Source organism: Anas platyrhynchos, chromosome 10 (assembly GCF_047663525.1).
Source record: "Anas platyrhynchos isolate ZD024472 breed Pekin duck chromosome 10, IASCAAS_PekinDuck_T2T, whole genome shotgun sequence".
In the NCBI taxonomy this organism is placed as follows: domain Eukaryota; kingdom Metazoa; phylum Chordata; class Aves; order Anseriformes; family Anatidae; genus Anas; species Anas platyrhynchos.
The window spans coordinates 21,798,561-21,818,422 of NC_092596.1; the positions used below are offsets into that span (position 1 = coordinate 21,798,561).

Here is a 19,862-nt window from a genome sequence, read left to right on the forward strand (position 1 = left end):
ATCTTACATCCTACATGCATGACCTACGCATTTGTTTATGTACTAGTATAAAATGGAAGAAGTGAAAATTATGGATTCATTAAATAGTTTATATCTTCCTTTACAACTGTGATGTGGGTAATGGAGGAAAAATTACCTGTGTAGGCATAGCGAACCAAAGCTTTCAGGGCATCTGGGTCTACTCCTTCCATCTTGATCTCCTCTTGTTTTGCTTCACGCACATCATTAGTAAACATGGCAGCAAAATAATCAGACACTGCACTGAGAACCAACCTTGAAATAGAACCATTTTAGGAGAACTGCAAATTACTTCATAATCTCAATAACAAGCATGAAATTGACGATTAGTATATATTAAATGGTGTGTGCAATAGAAACATTTCCTTTAACATAGAATTTGAGTGATTCAGTGAGCAATAAAGTTAAAAGGTAATTAATAAACTAATTTTTTTCCATAGTGCTGGTTTGGGCAGTTTATCTTCACTGACCTCACTGTAGTTTGACAGCAGCAAGAAAGAAAGATGGCAGCATCTGTGGGTCATATTTGAATCTCTTTAATTCAAAATAATGAATACAAAAATGATCACATCATTTTATTCCAATCTTAGTTGATGTCCCAATTATAGTAACTGTTTATTCATAACAGGCAGGGTAGGCCTACCTTTTCCTAGTGTTTGGAAATTTCAGACTTTGAAGCCATGTAAACAAAAGTGGAATGTGTACCTGTGAGCTGGAATCTTTTGGTCTCCAACTATGAGAAGAACATCACACAACTGCTTCTGCTGCAGGTAACTTTCCATTTTGCGGAAAGTTTGCTCTGCGTGGTTTGTAGAGTGGAAATACTCATCAGAGCCATTGGCATTCATTCCAAGCAGTGAATTGCTGGTCGTTGATAGCCTGCAAGGGAAAGAGGCAGTGTAATGGCTGCAGTGTTGTAAGCACTGATTATGCTCTTTATATAATTTTAGTTTAAATAGCATTAAAGAATTTTTTCCAATTATAAAGCTCTTATGATCCTCTTATTATGCCTTCTTCAATTTGTTTCTGTTTGAAGTTTGCAAGTTTTCATTTGTAGGCTGCTTATGAATTCTATGGTCAATGAAAGAAAAAAAAAAATGTTATACTGAGGTTGTGCTCCTGAGTTTTCTACTTCGTATCCAGGATACATGTTCAGGAGGCATTGTTTGCACAGCATTGCTGTGTAATAAATGCAGATTAGTAAATCATGCACCGACAGGAAACATGAAAAACAAACTTATTTTACTGTGATACTAATATCTAAAATATCTTGAGGTATGATATTTTGGATGTTGTATGTCATCAGGTCTTATTTCTATTTCTCTCCATACTTTATACTTTAAAATTATATTACTAAACAGTAAGAAATCAGAATACAATTTGAAAACTACCGTATAATTGTAGACAAATTACCAAACAAAAAGCTGATGAAATCAGAAAATTATACTGCCTCTAGAACCTGAATGCAAATAACAAACTAATTTCTTGCCTTTTCATGGAAATGTACATTATAATTATACTCCTCCTATTCTGGAATCCTCTTAGCATTTATATAATTTTTATGGATATTTGTACAAGATTTCTGTTCTTCTAAAGCATCATTCCTTACTGCCTTTTAATATGGATCATGATGCATATTGAAATCTTTTTGATACCTTCTTAGAAAAGTATATATTTTTATATTAATCTGTTCATAGTAAGATAGTAATTTGTTGATATATCTGTATCACATATCTTGAAAATGCTGTAATCCATGACATTATTTTAGTTATTTTTTTTAGAAAAATGTTTTCTCTTTTTACAATATTATTAAAACCTAAAGCACCTCTTTTTTAAATCACAAGACCAGCTAGGAAACAGTGGAAGCTGTTTGACTAAATATACTGATTGTCTTTGATACTGTTAATGCATATGCATAAGTCATTAGGAGAGATAAAATCTCTTCATGAAATTAAAGTATTAAAATCTAGCAGAGTACTAGATTGTGTTACAATGGAACATTTAGTCTAGAAAATACAGAAATTAAAATTGGGTGAATCAGTAATATAATCAGAAAATAGAGATAAATTAGATCGTATACTTTCAAAGATCATAAATCATTAAATAGCTAATCAGGATTCAAGGGGAATAATTAGAAATCAAATTATATGTAATCTTGAATTGAGACCAGTAGAGTTTTCTGTCTCCTCTGTGTTACAGGAGAGTTACAGAATGTCAGTGTCTTTCTGAATGGTACAAAAAAAAAAAAAAGTCAGCATTGGTGTGACCACTGTATGTCTATGTTTTTCCAGGTATATATATATATTTTTTTTTTCCATCTTAAATTCCATCAATTCAAAGGTCTTTGGATTTTTGTATTGCAATTACTGACATTCCACAGCCTGTTTGCAATATGGCATCTTTGAAGCACTGGTATGTCGAAACCTTCAGATACCCAGTGCGTTTGATGCATTTCAGGTGCACCTGAGTACAGTGTAGTCACTGTGGCGTGGCTCTGCCAGACTCACTGGATGTGTAAGATCATTGACAGTCTGCACAGATGCATGATTTCTGGTATAACTGAGGTTTATCAGTCCTGAGATGTATGCATATGTGGGAACAGCAGAGCTGATACATTTCAAACGCATTGCACATATGCCCAGTGTGTGTACACGTATTTTTCTCTGGATAATCTGAGATTATATTGATATTAAAAAATACCTTAATATTTTCTAAATAATGCAATAAACTTCCTATCTTTCTTTTGAAGCGTTGTTACAATTTCCAATGTTTGTTTTGTTGTTGTTGTTGTTTTTAGTAAAAAGGGGCAAACCAAGTTCACCTATAATGTGCGTCCTTTGTAGTTTACAGCATACAAAAATTAATTTGTCTCAGTGAGTTTAATGACTATACTTTTTGTTTGTTTTTCTTCAATGCTGCATTGAAAATGAAGAAGCTGCAAAATTGGATTATATGCTCATTAGTTTTGCAACAGTTATTTAATGCCAAATATACACTCTGTAACATTTGTGTTTTGCTATTTACATCTTAAGCATTCTTTCATGCTTTCCTGAAATTTATTTAAATATATATATATATATAGTGTGAGATTTGTTATATCCATCTTTAGTACTGCAAAGTACTAAAGTACTGTACTATTACATCTCACTTACACTTGATGTTTGCAGAATTCAGCCACAGTAATACTCACCCATCCCTATTGCAAATGGACAGGGCCAGTTTCTGGAAATACATAATTTCCTATAGTGTGTATGCATTTGTGAGCAGAGCAGTCATTTTCATGTTGCAAAGATTTACAAGCTTAAAGTCTAATCATTTTGTTCAGTCCTGGATACTTTTTTTTTTTTCTCATTTCTCATTATATTTGTTTATTCCCCTCCATGGATCACTGATATGCAGACAACTCAAATACTGAGCTTCAAAATATATCACTGGGGAGGAAAAAACGCAGTGAACTATATCGAAGACAGAGGTTAAAGTATCTTGAAGAAAGAAATCAGTAAAAGTATCATTGAGTCTGATGCTTTCATGTTGAAGTAAAATTGGAGATGCTATGGACTGTAGTACAAAGATAGGTAAGCTGTCTGCAGATGTGTTAGTTGGAATATGTCTACTTGTCATATCTTGTTCTAGGAGAACTCAACACATTAAGAGAACTCAAGGTCCATGTAAACCTATTCAGAAGCATGTAGAAGACAGAGAAGTGGTTGTTTTCTATAAAATGGGTACAAGTTTAAACAAACAAGATCTGAAGTCTATTAATAATAATATTTATAGTAATAACATTTCCAGAAGTATATTAGTCCTATGATGACCAAGGAACTAAATTTCCAATTAGTCAGGAGGGAAAAATATTACTAAAGAGATTTGAAGAACCAGAAACTCAAGTTGCTTAATGCCATCTTTGTGTTAGTGTTGACTAGGATTCTGAGATGTGTTAACATTATGAACATTAAGAACTTAAGAACTCAGATTAGCCTGGAGAGAATGGAGGTAAATTTATACTTAAATGATTTCTAAGTAAATGAGCTGTATGAATTTCTTCTTGGCTAGAGAGACAATTGAAATAAATTCAGAGTTTTCCCATAAGGATTTGTGAAGGATAATGAAAATACAGTGCTATTCCTTAAAAGAAGAAAAATTAAATTGTCAAGCAGAGTGTATAAACTGAAAACTTGAAAAAGTAATCAAAAAATGTTAACTATCTAGATGGTAACAAGGAAATAAATACCAGCCAGCATGGCTGTTCAGAACGAATCATGTCATAGCAGTTTTTTTACTGACAAGATAACAAAGCTTACTGGGAGAAAAACATTAGGTGTCAGAAATCATCTTGACTTTTGGATGACTTTTAACAATACTTCACATGACATTTTCAAAATCAAGCTTGGGTGGCATGTTTTAAGTGTAATAAATGTAAGAGATATGAACAACTTGTATAGGCGCACTCAGAACTTTATTGGGGATTCACTTTCAAAGTCAGATGTTCTGAATGCATTGCCTGTGAATTCTGCTTTTCATGTCACTCTGTATTTTTATTACAGATAAGTACATGATAGAAAAAGGGTATAAACATCGCATTGGTATAAGATAGCAAGTTGGAAACTTTTGGGGAACAGAATTTAAAAATTGAAGGTGCCATCTTTGCTTTAGTCATTATTGAATTTCATGCAAATTTTTACTTTTCAAAGACCTGCTTACATTTACATGAGTAATTATCTGACTGAAATACAGGACAAGAAAAGAGAGTTGAGGTAACAGCTAGATTGTAATGGATCCAAATGAAGCTGTTACTCAGAAATGGTGATGTGGAGGGAAAACTTCATGTCTCCTTTGGTCAGGGGAATGGATATGACAAGTTTTGTGGCTCATTCCAGGCCTGTCTTCTACAATTCTTTAAGTTTTTGAATTATGTTAAAATAATTTTCTGTCTTTGTAAAGTACTCTTCATTAATCACCATGGCACTATTCATTAATCAGTTTATAAATGTGAAATTCACTTTTCATCATTATTTAATTGTAACATGATAAAACATACTTTCTATTTAATTGCTGTGTCCTTTTTTAAATTCAGTATGATCTTAAAGTGCCTCATTATATGTGCCTATGGCCAAAGTCCAGAAACAAAACTTGACGATTAGGAAGCTTAGATGCATAATATTGCATGAAAAAAAAAAAAAAAAAAAAAAAAAAAAAAAAAAAAACACAGGTCATGAAATGAAATATTTGAATTTCTTGTTCTTGATAAGGCTATTGTTTATATTTTTATGGTGACCACTTCCCTGTTAGATATTTGTTGCATGTACCTGCTTTAAAATTTGTGGAATCCAGTTCAGTTAACAGTGTCACTTTCAGCTTTTGATTTTGGGTCACGCTACTTCTGAATGGTAGGTCACACCAGCCACCAACAGCAAACTAAATACCAGTTAGAGACACTAATAACAGACACAAGACATCCTAAGGACTTTATCACAGTTTAAAACACCAATGTGATGTCTGTTCTGAGGTTTATTAAATGTGCTTTACTAGTGACAAGGCATTAGACAAAACTGCAACTTCATCAATTCAGTTTGTTTGTGCAGCAATATTTACAATGCAACTCATCTTTTTTTTTTGTTTCACTCATTTGTTTCTGCTTATTCAAGAAAACTGCAGTCAACCCCCACATAGGCAGACTCTTTCCTGCTCAGCTGCTTGAGCTATAACTCTCTCTCGGGCAATGTTGTGAGGCTGGAGATTGAGATGCTATTTTCCTATGCCAAATCATAGGAACCCAGCAACTGTTAGAGATACCCTACATCAGCTGGCTGAAAAATAAATAAGAAAAATATTTCAATTAAGAAGCCATTTCTGAACAAAGCATAAAAGAATGCTAAAGTCAATGCACCTGTACTAAGTGCTTGCTGATAATATGCCAATCAGTAGTTGTCCAAACCTCTGTCTTAATATTTCTACTGCAATTGTCTCCTTTATTATTTGCTGTTTGTAAATATAACAGATAAATATTGCATTAAATTTTTAGGGTATGGGTCAAAAACTTTGATCCAAAAGAATGTGGAAGATTGTACCACATTGATGACAGTATTAACATGCAACAAATAACAGAAAATGATGTAGCAAAGGAAGACATAAGCAACTGCAATGTTATAATGACTTAAGTTATAGAGAGACTGCTGACTTCTAACCTATCTAAATCGAAAATTCAAACTGACAATTCCACATTAGAACCTTGAGCTCTAAAAACAGGCTGTTTTTAACAGCCTAACTCTTCTCAGTTAGAATTAGTTAAAATAACTTCTTCCATTTACAATTGCAGGTATAAATGTGTGTTTATGAGATTTTGTTCCTGAGTTTTGGGGTTCAGTTTTGAAAAATTTTCAGCAACTTTTTGCAAAACCGTTCAGAAGTTTCCACAGACATTAAAATAAGGAGCCAACTGGCCTCCACTTCTCTTCCCAGAGAATAATAGTTTGGCCATGCACTGTGTCCCATTGCCCTCTGGTTTTCCTCACAGCACCCATGCTGCCTTCCCAACTAGGAAGGAGTGCAGCTCTTCTGGGAGCAAAATCTACAGCTCTGAGATGCCCAGAGTGCAATAGGCTGACCATGGAGGTTTCTAGTGAGACAGTACACATTGTTCAATTCACTGAAAGGACTGTAGAAGCAAAAGTCGGCAACTCTTCCTTCTGTTATTTGATAGCCATTGGATAACACAGTTTAACTAAGGATTTTATCACAATGATCTGCCAGTGTCAAAATTTGTAATATAGTAGGCATTTTCAAATTAATGATTTTCTTCCTGATTCAGACTAATCTGAATATGAAAGTTTACTATAAATATTATAATGGTGTGCATTAAGAACACCTATTTCCATAGCATGAGACACTTTCATAAACATTGAAGCTGTACCAATACCTAAACAGTCTGGAGAGCACATTGGGGGTACATCCAGGGATGTTTTATTATAAGAGATATATATCTATATTCAAAGATGAAGTGACTGTATCAGAAAAATCATTTAAATTAATGCTATCTCAAATCATCATTCAAGATCATTATCTTCCAGGAGAATTAACATTGTACTCATTTCCATTATGTAATAGAGAATAATAACCAAGTGAAATGTTTCAGGTAAAAATACATGAGTATATATATATATTACTATAATAAAATTAACCTTTGCTCTGGTAATGCCAAATGTGTTGGCATTGGACAAGAAATTCAGTCAGGCTGCTTACTTCTTGCTCAAATTTCATGTAGCTAGTGATAATATTTTTAGGTAATTTAATAGCATTTTCCTAAAGGACAAAAAATGATGTGACTAGAAGGCATTATTTCAAGTTGTCAAAATGTACAAAATGAAAAGTAATGACTAAATTCCGGACATGAGCTGGTGGCATTTTTATTTATAGAGGACATAAAAAAAATTACAAGCCAAGGGCAACAAATTTTGTTTAAATCCAAGCACGACTAAGGCCAGATGAAACTAATTAGGTCCATGTTTCTTACTTCATTAAGCACCTTTCAGAAAGACTCCTGATGAGAGATATTTGGGGTAAGAAGACCTGCTTTATGCTATCCCCTCTCGTTGCTTTTAGCAAAAATAAAACAAAGGGGGAGCTTAGAACATGTGGATAAAATGCAAATATTAAAATACATATATATATATTATATGAGGATATTTAACAGATCAGTCTCAAAGATGCTGTTGATTTTTCTTTTTCTCTAAGTCAGGATGAACAAAATGTTTATACCTCTCTTCTCATCTGTATCTCAGGATTAAGAGAGGATTCAACAAGTAAGTGATTAAAACCAAAATCACCTACTTTGGGTATTGGCTATTGACTTCATGCTGGAAGAAATTGTTACTGTGAGCAGTATATTGACCTTATTCTGTGATGTTAGGATCCTATGACTCCTGGCAATTTGAAGTACTGGAAGGAGGTAATAATATATTTAATGAGGATTTCAGCTGGAGAGTAAAAATTCTTTAAGTAGGTTTATGTAAAAATGTTCTCTATTAGCTTCTTCATGTTCTAAGGTTTTCCAGAGGGCATTTATCAGGAGAGGGTGGAATTGTGCAGAAAAGAGTATTTAACAAATGAAAATACTTGTTTATATACAATTAGGAACAAAATATAATAATATAAAACACTTCATTTTGAAGTGTTTTCCAAAGAAATTAGTTCTGGCATAGCTACTCAATGTGAAATGGAGCATCAAAAAGGCAAAGCAGAAATGCAGATCCTAAGCAAAGCTCTGACTGTATGATACAAGATGCGTTAACTTTTGAGAACCATTGCCTGAGGTGCCTTCTACTCTGCCACTGATCGTGGGAAAGAAGATCACACCAAGTAAACACAAGAAAAAACAGTGTGCTTGCCTTTCTTTCTTGATGTGAGTTTACAAATCACCTTAATATATTGCAAGTCTTTCCTCTTTTGAGCCAAATAGTCTGTTAGAAATCAATCTTGCATTTGAGAAAGAGTATTTGGAGTATAGGAAAACTGAAAAGATCTCTGAAACAGTTTACAGAATAAATTAACAGATGAGTAAAGTTAGGAGTCTAGAAATCAATTTATTTTTCATAATTATTTTAAAATATGGTATTGGCTGAAAGTCACTTACTAGAAAGGATTTTTTTTAATTGCGGTTTTTACAATCAACTTATTTATGAAATGTCATAGCAACAGCCATTGAAAGTGAAATAATAGACTTCCCATTAATTATTTGATATACAGGGCACAATAAAGGATGTTTTAGGAATTGTATGTACTTAAAAGAGAACACCTTGGAAAATGGACAGATAAGGTATTTAATTGAAGTATTCTTCAAAATATATAAGGCAACACTTCCACATCACAGAATCACAGAATTTCTAGGTTGGAAGAGACCTCAAGATCATCGAGTCCAACCTCTAACCTAACACTAACAGTCCCCACTAAACCATATCCCTAAGCTCTACATCTAAACGTCTTTTGAAGACTTCCAGGGATGGTGACTCCACCACCTCCCTGGGCAGCCCGTTCCAGTGCCTCACAACCCTTTCAGTAAAGAAATTCTTCCTAACATCTAACCTAAAACTCCCCTGGCGTAACTTTAGCCCATTCCCCCTCGTCCTGTCACCAGGCACATGGGAGAACAGGCCAACCCCCACCTCGCTACAGCCTCCTTTAATGTACTTATACAGAGCAATAAGGTCACCCCTGAGCCTCCTCTTCTCTAGGCTGAACAAGCCCAGCTCCTTCAGCCGCTCCTCATAGGACTTGCTCTCCAGGCCCCTCACCAGCTTCGTCGCCCTTCTTTGGACCCGCTCAAGCACCTCAATGTCCTTCTTGTAGCGAGGGGCCCAAAACTGAACACAGTACTCAAGGTGCGGCCTCACCAGAGCCGAGTACAGGGGGACGATCACCTCCCTAGCCCTGCTGGTCACACTGTTTCTGATACAAGCCAGGATGCCGTTGGCCTTCTTGGCCACCTGAGCACACTGCTGGCTCATATTCAGCCGACTGTCCACCATCACTCCCAGGTCCTTCTCTGCCTGGCAGCTCTCCAACCATTCCTCTCCCAGCCTGTAGTTCTGCTTGGGGTTATTGCGCCCCAGGTGCAGGACCCGGCACTTGGCCTTGTTGAACTTCATACAGTTGACCTCAGCCCATCGGTGCAGCCTATCCAGATCCTCCTGCAGAGCTTTCCTACCCTCGAGCAGATCGACACACGCACCTAGCTTGGTGTCATCTGCAAACTTACTGAGGGTGCACTCAATGCCGTCATCCAGATCATTGATGAAGATGTTAAAGAGGACCGGCCCCAGCACCGAGCCCTGGGGGACGCCACTAGTGACTGGCCTCCAACTGGACTTGGCTCCATTTACCACAACTCTTTGGGCCCGGCTATCCAGCCAGTTTCTAACCCAACGAAGAGTGTGCCAGTCCAAGCCAAGAGCAGCCAGTTTCTTGAGGAGAATGCTGTGGGAGACGGTGTCAAAAGCCTTGCTGAAGTCAAGGTAGACCACATCCACAGCCTTTCCCTCATCCACCCAGCGCGTCACTTTGTCGTAGAAGGAGATCAGGTTCGTCAAGCAGGACCTGCCTTCCATAAACCCATGCTGGCTGGGCCTGATCGCCTGCTTGCCCTTCAAGTGCCGCATGATGACTCCCAAGAGGATCTGCTCCATGAGCTTCCCTGGTACTGAGGTCAAACTGACCGGCCTGTAGTTCCCCGGGTCTGCCCTCCGGCCCTTCTTGTAGATGGGCGTCACATTTGCTAGTCGCCAGTCAGCTGGGACCTCCCCCAATAGCCAGGACTGCTGATAAATGATGGATAGGGGCTTGGCCAACTCCTCTGCCAGTTCTCTCAGTACCCTTGGGTGGATCCCATCCGGCCCCATCGATTTGTGGACATCCAAGTGCCGTAGCAGGTCACCAACCAGTTCTTCGTGGATGGTGAGGGCCACATCCTGCTCCCCGTCCCCTTCCACCAGTTCTGGGTACTGGGTATCCAGAGAGCAACCGGTTTTGCCGCTAAAGACTGAGGCAAAGAAGGCATTAAGCACCTCCGCCTTTTCCTCATCTCTTGTAACTAAGTTTCCCCCTGCATCCAGTAAAGGATGGAGATTCTCCCTAGTCCTCCTTTTGGTGTTGATGTATTTATAAAAGCGTTTTTTGTTATCTTTAACAGCAGTAGCCAGATTGAGCTCCAGATGAGCTTTGGCCTTCCAGATGGAATAAAAGCAGTTCAGTAGATTGCTAGTAAATATATCCATGCCTTAGTGTTCTTGGTCTTTACACAGTGTAATCTTAACAGACTACACTGTCCTCCAGTCCTAACTTGGTTCTTCTACTAATGGTGCTAAATTCAGTTTTGAATTCACTGTAATGCTAAGTGAAACAGTTTAAGGAAGCTTTAATTTAAACAGCTAACTAGTAATTGAGCTACATATAGAATTCCTCTAAAGAGGAAGTAAGAGACACATCTGGCACATCTGTGGGATCTCATGGGAGCTTCATGCTGAGAAACTTTATTGGTCTGTTGTTGAATCAAACCACTCTACATTTCTTTTATAGATGAATTTGGCATCATTTAAGTGAATGAAAAAACAAAAGAGGACAAAAAATTATTTCTGACTTATATATCCTTATTCCTTTCTGTACTTTTTTCACTGTTTCATTGCATTGTGATTGAAGAGTCTGACCACAAGGCTGTAACTTCCCAGGAAGCTGTCTTACACTGCTTGTAAATCCACTATGACAAGATTTGTCAAGAGACTGATTTGGCTGTCCTGCCAGATAATTTTACTAGGTCAAGCGTCTCAGACAGAGATCAAAAGTCCTAAGCCACAATACTAGCATGTAGAATTGTGGGATTTATTTTTAAGTTCATCACATAGAAAGGAATTCCTGTCCTTATGTGTAGTTTTCTGTAAGCTGAATGACAACCAGGTGTATGGTAAGCAACCTTCAGTGAATGTCCTACGTGAGAGTCAAAATCATGACTTGGAACAAGCATATCAGTCTTTATATGCTTTTAACAAAGTATTAATGCTACAATATACATGTTTGATTTAAAACTCTTCAAATAATCGTAGTTCAATGTTTACATATGTTTTGAGTTACAGTTTATGACTCAGAAAAGAAGTACAGGATTCTCCAGAGTATTGAACAAAATAGAGGACTTTCTGCAGAAAGCTGTAGTGTGATGTCCAAAATAACTGATGGTTTTCATTTCTCTGATTAAATTACTTTGTAGCAAGAATCAATTTCTGCCTCTTTCCAACCAAGTCTAAACAAATTTTGGTGATGCTAAAACCATACAAATGTCTGACCTATAGTAAGGTCACTGAGAGCTTAGTACTGTTGGCACACACAGGCAGTAGGTCACTGCAAGAACAGTAACTCAGGCCACTACAAAAGAAAAATAGAAAAGTCAGAAGGGAAAACCATAGCTATAGATTTATATTTTTGCTGTTCTTTCCTTCCAGAGCTCCATTCAAATTTCCTATATTGTTGACTCCCTTTATCACCTCTCTTACATGACCATCTGGGCAGGAGGTGAAAGATATTTGTCTAGATCATGGATATGGATCCAAGTGCTCTGCATTCACTTGGGGCTGTGTTTGTCTAGTTAATGCACACCCTAAAAGAGGTGCTAGTAGAAAAGATCTGAGTCTCCTGCCTGCTCAACACAGTGGCCTGTGAGCCTCTGATTGCAGCAGACTGCAACTGTTCTCCAAGCTATCACCCACCTAAAGAGTTAAAGGGAGTGTGCCACCTAAAGAGGTAAAGGGAGTGTGCCAAATGCTGTGGCAGTAAATCCCGCTTTACTGTGGAAGTAAAGCTGATTATAATATGTATTTTGGCAAGTCACATCTGCCCTACAGTCCAAAGGGTGGGCCAGAATTGGTGTCACCAGACTTGCTCCTTACATTTTCAGAATGTATATGGTGCAGGCAAATCCTTTGCTCTAAATAGCCAACTATCTAAAATATGAACCAGAATGAATCAATGCTGAAGGTAATGTTTCCACAAACATCCTCAGTCTGGAAACAGAGATTTTTTATTACAAAGCATTTACTTTATCACAGCAGTCACGGCAAAAAAACAAACAAACAAACAAACAAAAAAACACCAACTTCCACCGAAGATACAGAACATGACTAAGATAAATTTACAGTGATATTTTTGTCTGCATGTGTGTATATGCTCATCTCTATTTCTTCACATTCTGAAATGGTATGACAAGGAGCCACAGAGCTTTCCTGAGCATCTGTGCTAAATGAACACTGTAAAAGAGGTTTCCCTAGCAACCCAAACCATATGTAATAGCTTAAAATAGCTTTTCTCCAAGTCCTAGGATTTCTTAGTGGTTTGCTCATGATTTCCATTTAAATCAAGGTATATTTTCCCAGTTCAAAAAGGTTGTTCATTTTCTCAACTTCTATTAAAATGAACAGGCTTTGAAAATGCTCGTCTTGCAAGAATGCATCCCTTCCTCTTGACTTCTAATTTATCAGGTAAACTGAAGCATAGCAAATGGTAGCAGTGGCTCTCCATTTTATCAAATGTATTCCCTTTATGTTTGCTGATCAAAACATTTAATTATATCTATACTGGTGGTCACTACCACCTGTTGTAATAGAAAACTTCTAGTTAAACTAGCAGTCTGATTTTTGTGATATTCTCATGAGAACTATATGCTATGTATGATATTATCATGAGAACTGCATACTATAATGCATCAATCTTAATATACACGCATTTCAGTATGCATTTTAATAGCAGCTTTTAGGCAAACTATGGCGCTTGAAAAGACTGATCGGTTCTTACTGTGTTCCTAAGAGAACAGGTATCAAATGCCATCTTTAATATAAGCAAACTGTGATACCAAGAGCCTAAGAGATTTCTGAGTTTATGTAAGAAGGAAGAAACAAATCTGAGGTAGAATGCATGGTATTGATATTGAGTTCCTAATGCATCTAGCCATAAAGTCATACGTTTTAAAAGTTTGAGACAGACTGAGAGAGCTTGAATTTGGTTAAATCAAGTTTTAATATATGGGTAAGATCTCTAGACTCTTGTCCAAAGATTTTCAAAACATGTCTAGCGGAACCAAAGAAAGAATGAGGTATCAGATGTTAATTTCTTTTCCAATTAATATGTTTGTTTAGCCTAAATGGGTTTTAGTTGAGAAAACAGTGAAGAAAACAATTAATACTGTACTGTTTCATTTCTAAGTAAGATGTCTTTGCATAACTGTAAAATCCAGCATGAGAAAGCAATGCCTTATTTCTTGACAAAATGTTTTTTAAAGTGGAACACCATATAATATATTTTAACCTTAAATGAATATGGTGGCTACAAGGTAGGGTATTCCTTTACATTATTATAATTATCTTTCTATCACCTGTGAGCAGGAGACAGAGTTTTAGTGAATTATCCTTTCTCATTTTATAGAATAAAAACCGTTACTAAAATGAAGTGCAAGATGATTTATGCTATTAATTATTGGACAGGCAGAATTGTTGGAAGGAGTCAGGCCATAAGTTTTTGTTTTATCTATTTTAGTTAGCTTTTAATTGAGTTTTCACTATTAAGCATTTCCTCTGAAAAGGGGAGAAAGAAAGGCACTGGGAGATTTGTTGTCACAGATGAGTGGGAAGTTCTGCCAGTGTATCTGAGGATAGAGTAACGGAGGTGGGGGCTGATTTCACAGAGGAGAAAACTTTGCTGTGGACTTCTTTAGACATTTTTTAGTTTACTTCCTATAATCCCTTTTAGCTCTTCTCTGAATCTGGACAATCCTTCAGCTTCACTTTTGTATTTATTTAGCCTGCATAACTACAGGTATTATATACAAATCGTATTCTTTATCATACCACCTGGTACAGTGATTCTTTAAATATACTATGATTTTTCTTTTAATTGAATGAGTTGGTGTGTTTTGGGCCAAATCTGGCTATTTAACTACAACAAACAAATCCCTGTATTTCTTTAACTATGAAAGATTTTAGTAGTGTTCCTTACTACAGTATTTCAAATAGTTCAAAGTAAACAATTCAGCCACAAAAAACTATGAAAGTAAATTGTTCATTTCTTTCAAATTTCTGTCTATGGCTTTCAAATCAAGCAAACTTTCTCCCTTTTTCAAAGAATGCTTCAAAAATTTCCTGCTGATTTCACAATTGTATATGTTCAGTATGCAATTGAACTGTTGTACTGTAAAATCTGATCTGCATTGGTCACATGTGTTTAATCATCTGCTTTACTTCTTTTCTGGAGACATTAAGAAGTGATTTTAAGAGCAGTAATAACTCTTTAAGAAGTAATTTAACAGCTGTCTTTGCTGAGAACAAGCTGTATGGAGTGGAAATGAGAACATAACTGAATCATAAAGAAATTGTTTTGAAATGGATAGAATTATTGTAGTTTCTTAAATTACTATTAAATGATATTTTTCTTTTGCCCATAATAATTCATGTTTGAAAGCTATGCATGTCAAATGTAAGCCTATGTTCCAAGTTCCTCAAAAGATGTCATAGTAGAAGGAGAAAGCTGGAATATCTGCTGAGGAAGCCTTTGAGGAATATTGATTCTAATTCCTGTTCCAAGAGATCCTATATGTGGCAATAGTATTTGTTCAGTCCAAAAGACTTCATTTGTTACTGTTCATTACATTCCCCCATTGCCTGAAAAGTTCTATTCTCCTTTTGCAAGTTAGCAATTTCTGGGAAAAAGGCAAATCTGCTCTTTGATACTAAGCCTGCATGAGATACTGCTTGCTAGAACTTCAGAAATTTACTACTTTTAGCAAACATTAGATATCACAGAAAACTCTTCAGTTGAGTTACAGTGAAATAGTATTAAAATCCAGCGTGGTTTCATTAATTATCCCATGTGCTGCATGCACCATTTCTTAGTCCATACATAGAACTGAAGTAATATCTGGCACCAGCAAATGCAGCATCTCATTGATAACAGTGGGGTGTTCTTCAATCATCATGGATAAGAATATCATCCTCATCCCCCAGCTCTAAATTTCTCTTCTGCTGCACTAAAATATTGAAATGCCACATGAGCTGTCTAACCATCACTTCTGAGAGATCAGCTACAATATCTTAAATAAACCATTTCAAATGTCCCCATTTTCAAATTCATATTTTGACCTTTAGTTAAAGGTCATTTTTAGCAGACAATTAGCTTTTGCTTTTCACTGAGGTTATAAGGAAGCATTTTGTCTATCCATAGCAGACTGGCACAAAATCATCTTTTTAAAGTATATTGCTGAATATATGTGGCTAAAAGTGTTAAAGAAACTGCAAAATTCTCCACAGGACAAAAGCATCATTTCTTTTATTAGTTTTTACTTATTGACAAAATCTTCAGTTTAAAAGTAACATAATTATTATTTCTAAGCACTTAAAAGTGAAAGAGAAGACTAGCGGTCAACAAGAATTTGTCAAGAATAACATGTTAAGATAAATTGAAATCCTTTATTAATAGGCTGTATTAGGCATTATGAAGAAAAGAAAAAGAAGTAGCTGTCATTAGTATCTTGAACACGAGATATTCTTTGATGTTGTCTCATATCAGATACTACAAAATTAATCCTGAGGTACAGTTTGGAATAAGCTGTTGTGGGACAGGTGCAAAACTGCTTTGAAATCATACTTGTATAGTAGTTATCAATGGTTCAATGGTAAATAGCTAAGTCAAACTGGCCTCCTAAGGAACTTTCCACCAAGGTTCCACTGTGATTTTCCATGAATGTTCTAAGTGTCTTCAAGGGAGGAAGAAATAAATACAAAGCTCATAGGAACTTTATTACAATTGAAGACCATATCAAGCTAAGGCAAGCTGCAAATACATTGCAGAATAGGATTGGAAGTGAGTATTAATTTGGTAAATTGGAGACATTATCTGATTAAAAATAAGGTGAAAATTATTTCTGGTAAGTACTGTATTTAGCAACAAATAACTGCAAAGATATACAGATGGCTAGGGAACAGGTCGTTGGTATAGGGTCAGGAGTCTCACATAAATCACAAGCTAGGCATGGGCAATAACACCATGTTTTTCACGCACGCACACACACACACACACACACACACACACACACACACAAAACAAAACAAAACAAAAAAACACTAGGCAGGATATTCAAACAGTTTTTTAAGCTGGAATGACATGTATGTAATCCTGCCATATATGCCAGAATTATCAAGTTTTAACCAGAACATACCACAATACTAGAAATGTTGGAAAGTGTCAGCATTGAGAACAATGAAAATGATCATAGTTCTCTAGCATAGGAATTCTGAAAAAAATATTGCAAGAATTGCAGCTCTTCAGACTACAGAAAATAAGGGGAGCAATATGGTTACACACACACACACACATATATATACATATATATATATATATATCCACGGGAAAAGATCAAGAAAATAACGATCTTAAACTGTACTACAAATAACCAAGGAAGCACTTAAATATTGTTGGTCTCACTTCAGCGTAGAGGGATTGACATGTCCTCTGACTAGATGGCCAGTATTCCTTATTATTTTTGCAAACCTATTATGTGTTAAAGTTCAGATTTTTGAAAACTTTCCATCAAAATGCTGCCATCGAAAGCATGAAATAAAATCAGACCAATTATGTTTTCATTTAAAAATAAAAGCTACTGCTGTGCAACATTAGGAATAATCATTTATAAACTTTTGCCTTAGGCATCAGAGATGGTTTATGAGCCTGAATTCTAACTCATGAGGGGAAAATAGTGTAATGGTGTACTACTCTGAATGCAGTACTTTATAATCTTTTCTGCAAAGGATCCTTTCACTTAATAGGTGCATTGTCATTCATTACCCATTATTCTCATGAATCAGTGGTAGGACTTTGCTTATTAGTTAGATTAGTTAGGCTACTCAGAACTGGACACTTAATACAAAAAAAAAAAAAAAAAAAAAAAAAAAAATCTCAATTTGCTTTGACCAGTGGTTTCACAGAATAATTCATATGTTCTGTTTTCACTAGGGAAATTATCACCTCTCTTCTTTTTTAGAAGTGGTCTTTCATGTTGAAAAACTAGCTGAGTATCATTTCACAGAGTATTAGCTAAAAACTGAGGAGAGCACAATGAATGTGTGGCTTAATGACTCTTCCCAAAAAAGGTGTTCAGCAGAAGAAAGCATGATGGAATGTGTCTTTGGTCTGTGCCACATTAGCTAAAGACGCAGACAAAAAAGTCATCATATGGCCAAGAAATTAGGGTCAGATACTATACAATGATTTATTCATTTTCACTTCTCACAGTATTTGTCTGGATAAAATGTCCAGCATACAGCTAGACAAGTCCATGATATGATGGGTGAACAATTGACTGAAGGGTTGGGCTCAAAGGGATACAGAAAATGGAGCTATACCAGGCTGGCAGCCAGTCCCAAGTGGGGTTCCACAGGCTCCATTTTCTCCAGTTCTCTTCAATGTTTTTATAAAAGACTTCTATGCAGGACTTGAAGGTATTCTGAGTAAGTTTGCAGACAACACTAGATAGAGAGGAACTGTTGACTCCCTTGAGGCTAGGAGGCCTTGCAGAGAGCTCTTGGCAAATTGCAGGGCTGGGTACTCACCAACCAAATGAAATTTAACAAAAACAGGTGCTGGGTTCTGCACCTGGGACAGGTTAAGTCTAGATGTCTGTACTGACTGGGGTATGAGAGGCTGGAGCGCAGCCCTGCAGAAAGGGATCTGGGTGTTCTGGTTGGCAGTGAAACTAATATGACTGAACAGAGTGCACTGGCAGCCCAAAAGGCCAACCATGTCATGTGGTGCATCAGGCACAGCATAGGGAGGTTGAGGGAAGTGATTATCCTGCTCTACTCTGCACTGTTGTGGCCTCACCAGTATTGCCTCCATTAAGAAGATACTCCTCCTGAATATTTGTTTCCATGTACATCAGCACCAACTTGTGTGCACAAGCATCTGTTTGTGTATTGCACATAACATAGCTTTTGTCAACCATCAAACAGAATCTAGGCTTGCTTAAGGTCAGGGTATTGGCCTGATTTCATGTACTTTCCCACTCTTCAATGTCTAAGTGGCATGTAGCAGTATGTTCAGTTTGATAGAACCACAGACTGGTTTGGGTTGGAAGGGACTTTAACATCCTTCTCGTTCCAACCCCTTCCTGTGGGCAGGGACCCCTCCCGCCAGCCCAGGCTACCCAAATCCCACCCAGCCTGGCCTTGGGCACTGCCCCAGATGGAACACCAACCTGGGTAGCCTGGGCCAGTGCCTCACCACCTTCTGAGAGAAGAATTTTTTCCTAGTGTCTAATCTAAATCTCCCCTCTTCTGGTTTACAACTTTTCCTGCTTGTCCTATCACTATCTGCCTGTGTTAAAGTTTGTCCTCCTTTAGAGTACAGCTAGAAATGGAACTTCTACAGGCAGAGGCAAAGTCGCTACATTACCAACAACCACTCAGAAGGTATGATTCCTTTTACAGAGTAAAAGGAAAAATTTTATGAGGTTGTCTTTGGTATCCTCAAGTATGAATGCAAAAGAGCATATGGATGCAATAATTGCAGTTTCTTATGCATGGCTTTAGCAGTGTAAGAATAAGGGGATACTGCAAGTGCCTGATTTTTTAGAGGTGTTAATTATTAGAAGATCTCATTGATTCCAATCAATTGTCACTATATGAAACTTCTGAAGAAAAAAGAGGCACAAACTAATTTTTTAAAAAAGGAAACCTTACTTTTTTAGGAAGATTTCAAAAGTGCAAGATGAGACACTGTTAAAGAGATGAAAATATATCCAGCAATTTTTCTGAAGGTGTAAGGTTTCTCTTAATTTCTTCTCAGTATTTCACTTCAAAGCAATTAGCACATTAATGCTATAGCCAAAGAGAAAGATAGATGATTTCCTTAGTGATTTCTCTTGGTACATATTTAAGAAATTGGAACTATGTTGTAGTGACTTTAATGATCTTTTTAATTCATTGACGCAAAGTTTTAATTATAGAGAAACTTGTGGTCATGGTTTGCTTCCTAAACAATGCCTTAAAAAATCAGACTTTTATAGTGTATTTTAAAATTAGCTTTAACCTACAACATGCATAAAAAGCTTTCATTTATAACTTAGAGAAAATACACTTAAATATAGCAATACTTTATGAGATATATACACTCACAAAACTTTTCTAAAAGCTGCAAATTTAAACAACTCAAGAGAAGTTAAATTTGATTGAATACAAAATTTCATGAGGTTTTAGCAGACAGTTTATATATAGCTGAAGAAAATGTCACATCTTATTTCAGAGGGCAGTGCCTTAATATCTTCCAAA

General features: G+C 36.4%; 1 protein-coding gene across 2 annotated transcripts in view; it reads right to left on the bottom strand.

The window, feature by feature from the left end:
* Positions 1 to 19,862, bottom strand: part of KLHL4 (kelch like family member 4) — an 83,115-nt gene that overhangs the window by 18,188 nt on the left and 45,065 nt on the right. For both annotated transcript variants that reach the window (XM_005011477.6, XM_005011475.6), the window contains exons 2-3: positions 724 to 897; positions 137 to 273 (exon numbers count right to left, since the gene is read on the bottom strand). In XM_005011477.6, the coding sequence (XP_005011534.1) occupies positions 137 to 273; positions 724 to 866 (280 nt within the window). In that variant the 5' untranslated portion in view covers positions 867 to 897. The remainder of the gene's footprint in view (positions 1 to 136; positions 274 to 723; positions 898 to 19,862) is intronic.